This window comes from Podarcis muralis, chromosome 7 (genome assembly GCF_964188315.1).
Source record: "Podarcis muralis chromosome 7, rPodMur119.hap1.1, whole genome shotgun sequence".
NCBI lineage: Eukaryota > Metazoa > Chordata > Lepidosauria > Squamata > Lacertidae > Podarcis > Podarcis muralis.
In genome coordinates this window covers 9,870,095-9,883,555 of record NC_135661.1, presented here as the reverse complement: position 1 = coordinate 9,883,555, position 13,461 = coordinate 9,870,095, and the positions used below count along the sequence as shown (strand labels likewise).

At 52.0% G+C, this 13,461-nt stretch overlaps 2 protein-coding genes across 4 annotated transcripts; one reads left to right on the top strand and one right to left on the bottom strand.

The window, feature by feature from the left end:
• Positions 1 to 1,006: 1,006 nt before the first annotated feature.
• Positions 1,007 to 4,488, bottom strand: TMED4 (transmembrane p24 trafficking protein 4). Its single transcript, XM_028741257.2, has 5 exons — positions 4,296 to 4,488; positions 4,070 to 4,170; positions 3,242 to 3,367; positions 2,806 to 2,952; positions 1,007 to 2,283 (listed from the first exon to the last, which is right to left on the bottom strand). Exons 1-5 carry the CDS (start codon positions 4,486 to 4,488, stop codon positions 2,134 to 2,136), a joined length of 717 nt encoding a protein of 238 aa, XP_028597090.2. The 3' UTR covers positions 1,007 to 2,133.
• Positions 4,489 to 4,514: 26 nt separating this feature from the next.
• On the top strand, positions 4,515 to 12,245 carry LOC114602722 (interleukin-1 receptor antagonist protein-like). Of its 3 annotated transcripts, none has more exons than XM_077931195.1 (5): positions 4,515 to 4,620; positions 7,664 to 7,709; positions 8,546 to 8,634; positions 9,820 to 9,944; positions 11,137 to 12,245. In XM_077931195.1, the coding sequence occupies exons 1-5, from the start codon at positions 4,590 to 4,592 to the stop codon at positions 11,347 to 11,349; spliced, it is 504 nt and encodes a 167-aa protein (XP_077787321.1). In that variant the 5' UTR covers positions 4,515 to 4,589; the 3' UTR covers positions 11,350 to 12,245. The 3 variants fall into 3 exon arrangements, with proteins under 3 accessions (XP_077787321.1, XP_028597092.1, XP_028597091.2); XM_028741259.2 differs by lacking the exon at positions 4,515 to 4,620 and adding an exon at positions 5,324 to 6,946; XM_028741258.2 differs by lacking the exon at positions 4,515 to 4,620 and having other exon boundaries at positions 5,324 to 7,709.
• The last annotated feature ends 1,216 nt before the right edge of the window (positions 12,246 to 13,461 follow it).

Here is a 13,461-nt window from a genome sequence, read left to right as displayed (position 1 = left end):
CCTATTTGGGTTTAGAGCAGCTACCAAGGAACCGCTCCCATCACCCCAGAAATAGGTTGGCTGAAGTCTGTTGCATCTGCTTGGCCACTGGGAGTGGGAAACTGGGCCTTTCTCACCTGCATTTAAACAATCTGTCATCATGCTCTATGACCCTTCGCATACCAGTGAGAGCCAGTGTGGCGTAGTGGTTAAGAGCGGTAGACTCCTAACCTGGTGAAGTGGGTTCCTGTCTCCGCTCCTCCACATGCAGCTGCTGGGTGACCTTGGGCCAGTCACACTTCTCTGAAGTCTCTCAGCCCCACTCACCTCACAGAGTGTTTGTTGGGGGGAGGAAGGGAAAGGAGAATGTTAGCCTCTTTGAGACTCCTTTGGGTAGTGATAAAGCGGGATATCAAATCCAAACTCTTCTTCTTCATGCCAGGCACTGCCTAAGGGCCCAGAGCAGGGGTCTGCAACCTTTAAGACAAAAAGAGCCACTTGGACCCATTTCCGAAGGGGAAAAAAACCTGGGAGCCGCAAAACCATTGCGACATTTAAAGCATGCACGCCGCTGCCCTCCGATCTGACAGTGGGCGGGAAGGTGATGTCAGGACGGTGCGTGACTAACGCACGCACTGCCCCCATGTGACGTCACAGCCAGTACAGCGCCCGCCACAGTGGGGAGTGTCGGGGCGCACAATGCGCCTCCTCCCCTCGCTAGTATCCGTCCCGGAGCCGCGGCAAAGGTGTAAAAGAGCCACATGCGGCTCCGGAGCCGCGGGTTGCAGACCCCTGGCCCAGAGGAACCTAAAAGCATCAGAGCCTTCTCTAGAGAGCCTGGGCCCACCTTACTCCTTCCCCACAAAAAAAAAGTTTGAAGCTGCTGGTTGTGGGGGTCTCCGTTGCCAAAAATAAGTTTGCAGGAGGAGCCTAGTCCCAGAGCCAATTATATTTTCCTCTTGAGCTCAGACCCCCTTGTCACCGTACCCCCACCCAAACCCCAAATCAGTAACACAAGGAAGAGAAAGCCTTTCGCAGGAAATTTTATTTCACTCCAGAACTGTAACAAGGAACATTATTAAGAATTTACCGTTGTGGGCAGGAAATAAAACACAGGGAAGAGGAGGGGGAGATAACTGCATTTCAAATTCTCCACCATTCCATGCTCTGGCTCTGCTGTCACCCACAAATCATCAGGCATACTTTTGCATAGGTAGAGGCCTCTCTTTCCAAACTCAAGAAAGGCTGTTAAGGAGCTCCATGGTACATAAATGGCAACTTACTTAATGCTGTCTCCTAGCAAGCTTCCTGCCATCCACACTAGTGGCATTAGCAGGGCCGTATAAAAAAACACCCTACTCATCCAAGTGGAAACTCTTCTCTGTGCAATTAAAAGATACTACCTGCGGGTATCCTTAAACTAGGCTCATTTGCAGAAGTCTAGAGATCCCTTCTGTGAAAGCACTTGAAACACACCTGGAGCCTAAACTTTTGCTAACCCCATGTTCACAATGGTTATCTAGCCCCTCCGCTGGAAACTGGGGAGGGTTACAAGAGGAGATGCTGCCAGAACCCTGTAGGCAACCACTGCTGTTGTCCTAAGCAGCCCCCGCCCCAAGTTCCAGTAGGTATCAGGCCACCCCCACCCCCAGCAAGAAAAAACCTAGTTTGAGTATAAATGTTATTCCACCCCTCCCATTTCCTCTTCCAGGCCGTTCTCCACTACAAGGGCTGCCCCCACAAACCTCACGTGTTAAGAGCAAAGAACGACAGGGAACCACCAGAACAGAACAACCCAGAAGTTACTCCCACCAATCAGGATCCAGAAACAGGAAAGCACTTTTTTTTTAAAAAAAGAGCCTACTCAGTCTCTTAGAAAGCAATTTTCTCTTCCTTTGGATCTGCACAAGGGCACTGCCCACAGAGGCTTTTCCAGCTGCTGCAACACAGCAAAGCAAAGAACGGGGTGGCACGTGAGAGACTTCTGTGGGCAGGGCACCCCCTTCATCAGGGAAGAGGAAGTATGCAAATGCTGGTCCAAAGATGTTTCACATGCTGTGCTTCCATCTGTCCTTTCAGTTGTGCCAAATCCAGGAGGGCCAATAAGTGCTCAGTGGAACCGGAAGAACAACGGTGCCTGTGCTGTCAGGGGGGCTACACCAATTTTTTAGCCTCAAAGAAGCTCTTGAGGTGCCTCATCTGCCAAATGCCAGTGAGGATGAGGATGATGGTCTGGGCAATGGACCACCACAGCACCCGCTGGTTGGTGCTCTCGCTGGTCATGCGGAATCTCTCCTCTCGGTACTGGAAAGTAAACATGGTGGCGAGAGTCAGAGAAGGTACTTCCCTCTCCCCTTCCCCACACCAGACCCATACAACCCAACATCTCCATCTACGCAGGTGAGTCCTTCTTGCAGATGTAGGATCTTTCCAGTACTATCCCCCTCTGAACAACTCCTGCCAATCTTGGTCTATTGCAGGTACACCACCTGTAAACCCGCGGCTATTTCCCTACAACAAACGCCACCCTAACTCCAGTCAGCCTGCACCAATGCAGCTTGAATGCCCTCCTCCTAAAGAAGTTCTTAGGATCTGGCAAGTGCTTCTCTGAACTTTCAGATGAGCAAAGCCTTTCAAGATGATGCTCATTAAGTACGGTATTAGTGATTAGGTAGGAACCATTTAAACATTGAGGTCTGACAAGTTCCTCACAAACTATGGACAGGGTAGATTCCCCCTCCCCACCATAATGCCATTCAAGATCCCGCTCCTCCTCCTGAATGGCATTATGGTAAAAAAAAAGAAAGAAAGAAATCCGTTACTTACTCTTTGGTAGTTCTGCTCCTTCTGGATCTGCTCCACCTGGTCTAAGAGCTGCCTGGCTCTTAGCTGCAGTTCGGTCAGTTTGTCCTTGGCTGCAATCTCTGGGTAATTGTTGGCATGCTCCCCGACTTGGATATCCAAGTGCACCCGCTGAACACAACACAGCAACACACAAACCAATTCAAGAGCCACCACCGCAGTTCAACCCACTCCCCACCCCTGTCTCATCAGGGCTTTTTCCTCCTCCCTTCCAATCAGTTGCTCAGCAAATGTAGAAGGAGCTCTGGCCTTCTACACCAGCTTCCTCTTGCCTTACACAAGCAATAACCAGGGTGAGTTGGAGTCCAGTTCGTGAGGGCAGAGCACCTGAAGAGCAGCCCCCGCCATCTTGGCTGGAGCAAGATGGACAGAGGGAAAGGGCACATAGAAACCTGCTTACCAGTTTCCCGCCTGCAAAAAGGGCCATGCGGGTGGAGTTGGAGTGGAGGCAGATCTGGTGCTCTCCTGGGGTGTGTGAAGTGAAGGTGAAGCGGCCTTCAGAGCCGTACTGCCTGGAGAGGACCATCTGAAACCATCAAGCAGCAGCAAAGTCAGGCAGGTAGGGGTGTGGGGGTATCTCACCTGCTGCTTCTATTTCTGCTCACAGAGCCTAGGGCTTGCCGATCAGAAGGTCGGCGGTTGGAATCCCCACGACGGGGTGAGCTCCCGTTGCTCAGTCCCTGCTCCTGCCAACCTAGCAATTCAAAAGCACGTCAAAGTGCAAGTAGATAAATAGGTACCACTCTGGCAGGAAGGTAAACGGCGTTTCTGTGCGCTGTTCTGGTTCGCCAGAAGCGGCTTAGTCATGCTGGCCACATGACCCGGAAGCTGTACGCCGGCTCCCTCGGCCAATAAAGCGAGATGAGCGCCGCAACCCCAGAGTCGACTACGACTGGACCTAATGGTCAGGGGTCCCTTTACCTTTTATGATATCTGATTGGAGCTTTCGCCAGGGGTGACGACCCCAGACCATCCTCACCCCTACCAAGGAGTTGCCTGGCCCTTTCAGGGGCTTTAAATCCTCTCCCTCACCCCTGATGCAGAGGTGAGGAAGCAACAGGCATATTGCCTCCCTGCACACATACACCCCGCCCCCCAAACTATTGAAAGGTCCCAGGGAGGAGAGGGTGGCGGGCAGGGTCTCCTTGCTCAGCGCCCCCTTGGCTGCTGCTGTCAGGCCAAGAAGAAGCAGCTCCCGCTCCCCCCTCCTCCTCCTCCACCTGCTCACCTTCCCATAGGGATCCTTGACCTCCACGAACATGCCCAGGCCCGGCGTGGAGGGCAGGAAGGCCTCGGACTGTTTGTCCCACAGCTGCGTCCGGTAGTTCCCTGCGGAGCGGAGGAACAGGCCCGCCACCGTCAACAGGGGACAGGGGACAGGTGAGCCGGTGCGCGCGCACCCCCCGCGCTCTCCCCCACCCCCGCCTCTCCCTCTCCTCCTCGCGCATGCGCACCGATAACCATGGTCTCGTCAGGGATCTCCTCGATGAAGCAGCGCTTCTCCGTCTCCCCGATGTGGAAGTAGAGCGCCTGCGCCCCGCGGCCCGCCGCCAGCAGCATCAGCAGCGCCGCCGCCGCCGCGAGCCGCCACCCCGGCGGCCGGGCCGAGAAGGCCGCGGGATCCCCCGAGCGACACCCGCCTGCCATGGACGACGCTGGCCGACGCTGTCAATTGCTGCGCATGCGCCGAGGCTGCCCTCCCCAACACCACCCCTCGCCGGAGGTGGAAACAGCGCCGAGTGCTGCGCATGCGCCGAGGGGGAAAACAGCGCCGGTCAGGTGACTCTGCCCGACGGAGGAGGAGGCTGCGCGTGCGCAGAAAGCCTGGGGAGGCTTGCCCTTCCCTGAAGCCCGAGCGGAAGAGGCAGCAGGGAGGAAGGGCTCCCGCGTGGTCATCGAGCCCAACCCCAAGGCTCCTCGGGGCCCTTTTAACCCCTGCAGGGAGGAGGGGGAGGAGGACTAAGGCCTCTACGATGGGAAAACTAAACGGGCATCTGGTCATAGCTGTCAACTTTCCCTTTTTCTGGCGAGGAATCCTATTCGGAATAAGGGAATTTCCCTTAAAAAATGGGAAAAGTTGACAGCTATGCATCTGGTCCGGCATTTCCTCCTGCTGCCCTTCCGCCTGAGCAGGACTGAGCGAGAGGCGCAGCTGCGTTGGAGTTTACTGATCATTTACTAGCAGAAAAATAACATGGAATCCCAGAATATTTAAATGTTGGAGTGGGGGCGGGGAACACACATTCCCCACCAGGCACGCATACCGGGATATTCCGGCATTTGAACACCGCTGTCTTCTGCTAATCGGGGCTTCTCCGGCAGTATTTCCTGCAATGCAGGAGGTTGAGCCAGTGCGTTCCAGCTCTACAATTCTTTGATTCTCCAGTTTCTCCAGAAGTGTGCATGCACACGAAAGCTCATACCAAGAACTAACTTAGTTGGTCTTTAAGGTGCTACTGGAAGGAATTTTTTTTGTTTTGATTCTCCAGGTTAAGGCGAAGCTGGCTCCTTCCAACCATTCCGCCTGGTTTTCTAGCCACCCCCCTCACTCTCCTGGCTGCCCTCCTCTGTACATGCTGCAGTGGACCCAGTAGGCTCTTGTAACGTGGCACTCAGAAGGTGGCCAGAGCAATGTGGAATTGAGTAGGACTGGTTGCTTCCTGTTATCTAAAAGCCTCCGTTTCTGTTAACACGATTAGCATAACCACTGCTGGATCGTGTTCAGCTGGTGACACACACCAAAAGTGACCACAGACGTGCATAATTTTTTCATGGGGGCTGGACATGCGTTGCACAACATCTTGCAGCCATGCGTTCCTGAATATGGACAAGTCTTATTGGAAATGATCTCATTTCCTCATACCTCAGTTTGTGTCCATAGGAGACCATTTCCTACACGGTGCTGGTCTATGAGTAAGCATCATGTACCCTTTCAACGTAAGCCAATCTGAAGTTCCTTTTTTCTCAGAATAGCAGCTTCCTCTTCACTTGAGACAAGCTGTCCTGGGTAAACAGACCTTGCTTCAGTCATTTATATATCAAACTAACGAAAGCTTAAACAATAGCTGTATTTTGGAAGTGGTCTAGTACTGCCAGAGAGTCCAAGCCTGGCCGAGGGGACTCAGTGATGCACACTGTGTCCTTAGTCACCCAGTCAATGCACACTGCCCACCACACACAGCCAGTCATAGATGGATGTACACAAAAAGTGCCAACAGAGCATGATGCTGTAAACAAGCCCACATGAAGCTGCTGATTCCTCCCAAGGACCCCAAGTTCAGAATCAGAATTGTGCAATGCAGGAATCTCAACTAAAGCATCCATAACAAATGGCCAAGCTCTGCTACAAACCTCGCAGGAAGGAAAGTCCACCACCGTTCCACTGATAGCTCTTACTGGCAGAAAGTTCTTCCTAATGCTTAGTTGGAATTTCCTTTCTTGTAACTTGAATCCATTGGTTCGAGTCTCACCCTCCAGAACAGGTTTGCTCCATCTTTCGTGTGACAGCCCTTTAGGCATTTGTCTATAATATCTTATTGGTCTCTGTAATATCTTATTATGTCCCAAACACACTCAGCTGGCACCAGCCCCCCTACAACCATACACAGAGCAAGGGACAACCATCACACTGGGAGATGCCAAAGAAATATTTCTTGCAAGCATAGAAGGAGATACAGATAAAAATAGCAGAGCAGTTCAGAGCAGGGACGGAATACCCCCTTTCTGACACTCCCTAAAACAGCCTCATCAAGCTCTACCATGAACAGCAGGCAACTCCTCCACTGCTGGATTTAGGTGATCTGGGCAATTCCCCCCCATAAAGGTTACAGAGCTGGAGGGGTGCAAAATTGACAAGAAGCATAATTGAGCAACACTGCAAAGGGCCACTCAAGGTTTGGGGAATGATTCGAGAGAGCTTTGTCTCAAGATGCAATTATCTCTTGCATATTTCGTGATTACACTTTTCTGTCGACACCATCCCAAGCCTGGCCACGCCTCCTAAAAGTGCTCCATAAATAGCTGGGGTGAGGCCCACAAGGCCACCCAGGCACCAGGATTGAAACCATGTGTGACCAGCAGGAGCAGGAACCCTCCAACTTTGCTGGTACAGTATGGCGTGCTTTAGTGCACTCGAGTGTTGCCTCTTTTCTAACTTTGGTCATTTGCAAGACACCAAGTCAAGGGAGCAAGACCAACTGCTTCTCATGCTCGCCTTGTGGTGAATTGGTTCATTCTGTAAGCGGAAATGCCGGAACAGGGTGGTTGGGTAGCGGAGTGCAGAAGCTGGGACCGTCGGTGAGCCTATTTTAAACAGAGACCAGCTGTTGTTTTGAGATTTGAGATAATGCTCTGCTCAAATGCGGTTGCTGGCTACAGCTCTTATCGAGGAATTGAGTCTTTGCTTTCTTTTGAAGAGTGAAGCATTTGGAATATCTGTATTCCCTGCTATGGGCATAATTTAAAAATGCGTCAGGGTTTCTTGCCACTCCGTTTATGTGTTACTCTTTCCTCCCCTTTGCACGTAGCAAGAGGAAGGAGCTTCAGCTGTCATTTTAGGGAACTTTAGTTTCAGCGTCCAAAGTTGCGACATGAATTGCAACATGCAAAAGAGCTGCTGGAAATCCTGGGACCCGACCACAGAATTAATTACAGTGTCTAGCAATCATGTACATTCCCACCCACTGGTTGTCAAGGGATCTATAAAAAGGGATCAGCCTCACTGGTCAAGCAGAGCTACCTGGTAATGCCTGATTTAGAATGGAGTCACACAAATACCCTAGAAGTCACATCCTCCTCTTCCTCCTTTCTGTTCTCTGTCCAGATGGGGAGAAGAAGGTCTTTGCCCAGGCAGCCGTCTTCAGGTCCAGGTAAGTGCCCTGGGCCCAATTGTGTACAGGTGGTTTCCATGGCAGAGTGGGTGCTTCTTCGTAAGTGGCAAATGTAACCTGGGAGGGAGAGGGTGCTAACTGGATGCTTGTGAGAATATAGAAACTTCTGTGCCCACCAAAAAACTCTGTCCCTAGTCAAGGCTGTTCCAGCCTTCGCAAACTGGATAGAAACAGCAGATCCTGCACATTTGACAATGCCCGATTTCTGCTTTTTTGCCTGGAATCAGGTGTCGCTCTTAAGACCAAACAAGCTTCTCATCAAAGTAGATGAATATTGAGTCTTGCAGCTAGCGAAGAGTGTGAAAGGGAATCTCTCCTCTCATGGGATGGACTGACAACACACCTTCCCTCCCCGTTCACACTGCCCAATGCAAGAATACAGCTCTATTTTATCACATTAGGAATGCAAGGTGTTTCTTTTCAGTCCAGTTTTGCATCTGATTTTCTTCTGGCGAGTTTGAGGTTGCCTGGCAATGCTGCCAGTACAAGGGGTTGGGGAGGCAAGCCTGATGCGTGAAAGGGGTTGCTGGGGGTGATGAACCGCTGCCACTCTGCCTAGAAAGGGACAAGCATCGCCCTGGCCAGGGTCTTTGGCATTGCCAGTGCTGGTGGGTTTTGTAAATGGCAGGCTGTGGAACCAGGTATGGGCAATGAGGTGTCCATGCTGATTGGTCAGTTCTGAGGCAGCTCGGTCCTCTTTGCACGCATGCACACCAAAAGATCTGGATAATGCTGAGGATTAGACTAACAGGTTTGTGGCAGGTGAGAGAAAAGGGAAAGATTTTTCTTGTAAAGGCAGCCTTGTTTGTTTTCAGAATCTGGGATGTCAACCAGAAGTCCCTCTACCTCCAGAACAATGAGCTGGTAGCTGGATACCTGCAAGGCCCTGATTCTGCCCTGGAAGGTGAGTCTGCAGAGTTTTGCTTTCCTGAAGCTTATAGGCTGGTGGGAGAAGAACTATTCCTCATGGGTTGGATGTGACCCATATTGTGGACACAACCAATGCTTCCTTCCCACTGGGCAGACAGGACCTGGGGTTGGACCACTTGGGGAGCCTGGAACATAACTGTGATTCCTGCTTTGCAGGGGCTTGAATCAGTGGGGTCCGTTTAAATTCTATGATATCTCAAAGGGAGGCCTGCAAATTTCTCCTTCCATCAGCACAGCCTGTTCTTTTCCTTCTGCGTTGGTGCTGCCCTCGATTGCTTGCATGCCACAGAACGTGTTTGTTTGTTTGTGTGCGTGCCCATGTGTGCACCACTATGTGCTCCTGCCTCCACCATCGCTTCCCTCTCCTGCAGACTTTCTCCTGCTCATTCTCACACTCTTGTTCTGCCTCTTCACCGCTTCTGCCATCCCCAACTTCTACCTCGATCCTCAGCTCTGGATTTCTCTTATGGGCTCCCGTGTCTTGGCATCAGTCGCCGGGAAAGGAAACTGGACACCCTTCTTTTCCCTGGTTGTGGCCCTCTAAGCTAGGGGCAGGTTGCGTATGCAAGGCCACCAGCATCCTGGGCTTGAAGGTCGTCCCCCCCACCTCCCTCCAGGTCAGCAAAAGAGGCAAGGGTAGACCACGCCCTCGTCCTCTGACTGCTAAAAGGTAAAGGGACCCCTGACCATTAGGTCCAGTTGTGATCGACTCTGGGGTTGCGGCGCTCATCTCGCTTTATTTGCTGAAGGAGCCGACGTCCAGCTTCCGGGTCATGTGGCCAGTATGACTAAGCCGCTTCTGGCGAACCAGAACAGCGCACGGAAATGCCATTTACTTTCCCGCCAGAGTGGTACCTATTTATCTACTTGCACTTTGACGTGCTTTCAAACTGCTACGTTGGCAGGAGCAGGGACCGAGCAACAGGAGCTCACCCCGTCGCGGGGATTCGAACCGCCGACCTTCTGATCGGCAAGTCCTAGGCTCTGTGGTTTAACCCACAGCGCCACCCGCGTCCCTCCTCTGACTGCTACTGAGCCCCTAACCCTGACATCACCCATCAGTATGACCCCTGGGAATGCCCTCACACCTCCAGCCTCTCTAATGGGATTCCCCACAGGATGCCAACAGACTCTCTCACCTACTCTTTCCCATCCCTAGAGAAGATCTACTGGATTCACAACCGGGCCTTTGACCACGAGAAGTTCTCCATCATCTTGAGCATTCAGGACGGGAAGAGGTGCCTGGCCTGCTCTGCCGGCGCCTGGCCTGCGCTGCAGCTTGAGGTGAGGAGAGGAGAGGCAGTTTGGCATCCCCATAGGATGTGCTCGTGGAGGGGCCATGAAGCCTCACCATAAATCCTCCAACAGTCACGTGCCAGCTTAAGAGCAGAGAGCCAGGGAGGGGTGGCGGGAGCAGGAAGGACTCTACCCTTCAGCGGCAGGCTGGCCTTGGAAAGTCTGGGTAGCTGCTACCTGACAAATCCATGCCTTTACATCAGGCATCCCCAAACTCGGCCCTCCAGATGTTTTTGGGACTACAACTCCCACCATCCCTAGCTAACAGGACCATTGGTCAGGGATGATGGGAACTGTAGTCCCAAAACATCTGGAGGGCTGAGTTTGGGGGTGCCTGCTTTACATGGAGGAGCGGGCCATTGCGGCAGCTAGACTGGTGACTGGGAGTGGCCGCCGGGACCACATGACACCGGTGCAGAGAGATCTGCATTGGCTCCCAGTACGTTTCCGAGCACAATTCAAAGTGTTGGTGCTGACCTTTAAAGCCCTAAACGGCCTCGGTCCTGTATACCTGAAGGAGCGTCTCCACCTCCATTGTTCAGCTCAGACCAGCTCCGAGGGCCTTCTGGCGGTTCCCTCCCTCTGAGAAGCGAGGTTACAGGGAACCAGGCAGAGGGCCTTCTCGGTGGTGGCGCCCGCCCTGTGGAACGCCCTCCCTTCAGATGCGAAGGAAATAAGTAGCTATCTTATTTTTAAAAGACATCTGAAGGCAGCCCTGTTTAGGGAAGTTTTTAATATTTTATGCTGTATTGTTTTTAACACTTGATTAGAAGCCGCCCAGAGTGGCTGGGGAAACTCAGCCAGATGGGCGGGGTATAAATAAATTATTATTATTATTATTATTATTATTAAGGGCTACTAGCCATGATAGGTCTGCTCTGCCTCCACAGTTGGAGGCAAAAATGCTTCTGAATTACTAGTTGCTGGAAGCCACAGGACTCTTGCATTCGAATCCTGCTTGTGGGCCTCCAATTGGGCCATCTGGTTGGCCTGTGCGAGAACTCGATGCTGGGCCACGAGGGACATGGTCCTGATCCAGCAGGTTCTTCTTATGTTCTGTCTTCCTTAGGAACCCTCTCTTGCCTCTCACTAGTCAAGGGGACGCTAGCCCAAAGCAGACAGGGGTCAGCTGCCTGCCTCCCTCCCTCACCAGATCGCTTCCTTTTCTCCTTCTCCGCAGACCGTCAACATCACAGATCTGCCCAAAGGCGGCAGGAAGGAGTCCAGCCGCTTCACCTTCTTCTCCTCTAACAAAGACGGGGCTTGGCGGTTTGAGTCGGCGGCCCATCCTGGCTGGTTCCTGTGCACCTCTTCCAGGGCCAACGAACCTCTGGGCCTCACGCAGCTCCCAGGGCCTTCTCATGTGGTGGACTTTTATTTCCAACCCTGCTGAGCCTTGAGGGGCACCCCCCCCCCCGCCCCCAGACCTGCCCAAGTGCCTGGCACAGCCACACCGAGGGGTCCTGAGGCACCTGGGAGGATTTCCAAGCCATCAATCTCTTTTTTCCTCCTCTCTCAGCCATCCTAGCCCTCCCACCCTCATCAAAAGTGGACGCTTTCGGATGGAGCAGCTGTAAAGGTGTCCGGGTGTGGAGAGGCCACTGCTGGACATCCCTCTCAGCCATCATGGGGTCCACTCCAGGCAGGTCACTAAGGGCAAAGAAGCTGCCTCACAAGATCCAGCACTTCGTATCCAGGTAGATACCCCTGGGACGAAGCCTCAGGCTGTGTGTGAATAGCCCCGCTCCCCCCCAGCTGATGGTCTCCAGCACTAATCCTGCCTCCCCCTGAACATGCACATTCCCTTCTGAAGCCACACTGTGGCGTACAGCCATGGTTTCTGTGGCATGGCTGAGATCTCCAGTGAGGTCACTGCGGGTCTTCAAATTTTCTGCCTTCAAATTCCCCTCCACTGGACTCATAAGGAGAAAAGATCTGGCGCATCAGGGCTTGAACATAATATTTGTTTCAAAAGAAATTAGCAGAACGTGAAGAACTCGGTTAAAATGAAGGGTGGGCCTTCTGCTGGGCTTGTGACCCGCCCCTGCCTCAGTCGCGCCACTGAGCAGCCTTTGGGCAGACAGGTCACCTGTGGACACAGCCCTGAGCAGATTCTGCATGTCTTTTTAAGATGCCGCCTCTCTGGAAATTTTGCTCTCGTTTTTATTATGTTTAACGTGTTTATATATAATCTTGCATTTGTATGTTTTGAACTGCCCTGAGATCTACAATATGAAGGGTGCTGTACAAATTTTATTAATAATTAAATAAATAATATAAATAAAGGAATCTGTTATTATTTATCTACAAGTTACTGGTGGGTGGGGGACGACACTGCAGGACAACCTTAAAAGAGAACCACTGCAAGGAGCTTGAAGCCCCCACCTCACAACAGCAGGAGGAGTCTGAAATATATTTCCCCGGGCACCTGAAAAAGGGCAGCTATGACATTTTAACTGTTGATGACACAGGCACATCCTTGATTTCCTTCTTTTGTGACTTTTTAAAACAACATTGATTATCATGGATTATGGATGCAATCCATCTGTGATGCTTGGAGATGGTTCTTTAATGTTCTTGTGTGTGTTGTGTCGCTCGGAGAAACGGAAGCATGGCTAACCATTCATTCATAAATTTACTTGTATGCCACTTTACTACACACATCATTGCTCAAAGCGGCTTACAACCCCAAAAAATGCATTTCAAAATCAAGCAATGCAGAAAGCAATGTCATTATAAGGGAATAAAAGAACACAAGAAAAAATAGAACAACATTCCAACGCTGTTACACCATTACATCAACACCCAACAGCAAAAATAACAAGGGAGCTGCAGTTTCACCTCGGTCTTACCAGCTCCTTGGATTCCCAGGGCCCTCCTCATCCAGAAAACATAGCAACCCTATTTTTCCATTCTCCTGGATCTCAGGAACCTTTCTGCTGCAACCTGTTCCTGCCCTCCCAGCCTTTGGCTCCGGAGCCCTGGCCAAGAGCGAAGCCTCCTCTTGCGCCTGGGGAATCCACTGCCGTCAAACCTGTCTTGCCACCTGACATGCGACAGCTTTCTGCATTCCTTCTCGCTCCATCTTCAGCAGTCCTGGGGGTGTGTGTGCTTCCTCACAGCACACCTGACCCTGCCGGGACTCCAAACTCCCCCTGGATGTTGGCACTGGGACTCTGCCCATGTCTCGCCATGAAATAACGGGTAAGGAGGAGAATTGGGGTGGTGGGGGGTGGTCCTTGCTTGGGTCCCTGGTAAAGAAAGGGGGAGGGGGCTTCCTGATTCAAAGGAAGGGGGTGTGAGGTTCCTCCTGTTGCCTAAAGCCGGCTCCCTGAGCAAAACCCTCCTTAAGGGCACGGGAGTGGGTCCTCTTCTTGTTTACCTGAGTGAAAGGTTCAAATGAGCTTGGTCAGCCTTCCTTGCCCTGATGGGGCAGCAACACTTAAGACAGAACCCCTCCATTTGGAAACATCCCCTTGCCCCCCCACTGTTAGCTGTAATACAG

Bases quoted from the DNA above. Each gene is read 5' to 3' on its own strand.
- TMED4 (XM_028741257.2), bottom strand. From the start codon at position 4,488: ATGGCAGGCGGGTGTCGCTCGGGGGATCCCGCGGCCTTCTCGGCCCGG. The intron at 2,953-3,241 runs GTAAGCAGGTTT...TGTTGTGTTCAG, and splicing joins TTTTTGCAGGCGGGAAACTG to CGGGTGCACTTGGATATCCA. The intron at 2,284-2,805 runs GTAAGTAACGGA...TTTACTTTCCAG, and splicing joins AGGAGCAGAACTACCAAAGA to TACCGAGAGGAGAGATTCCG.
- LOC114602722 (XM_028741258.2), top strand. From the start codon at position 7,600: ATGGAGTCACACAAATACCCTAGAAGTCACATCCTCCTCTTCCTCCTT. The intron at 7,710-8,545 runs GTAAGTGCCCTG...GTTTGTTTTCAG, and splicing joins GCAGCCGTCTTCAGGTCCAG to AATCTGGGATGTCAACCAGA. The intron at 8,635-9,819 runs GTGAGTCTGCAG...TCCCATCCCTAG, and splicing joins CCCTGATTCTGCCCTGGAAG to AGAAGATCTACTGGATTCAC.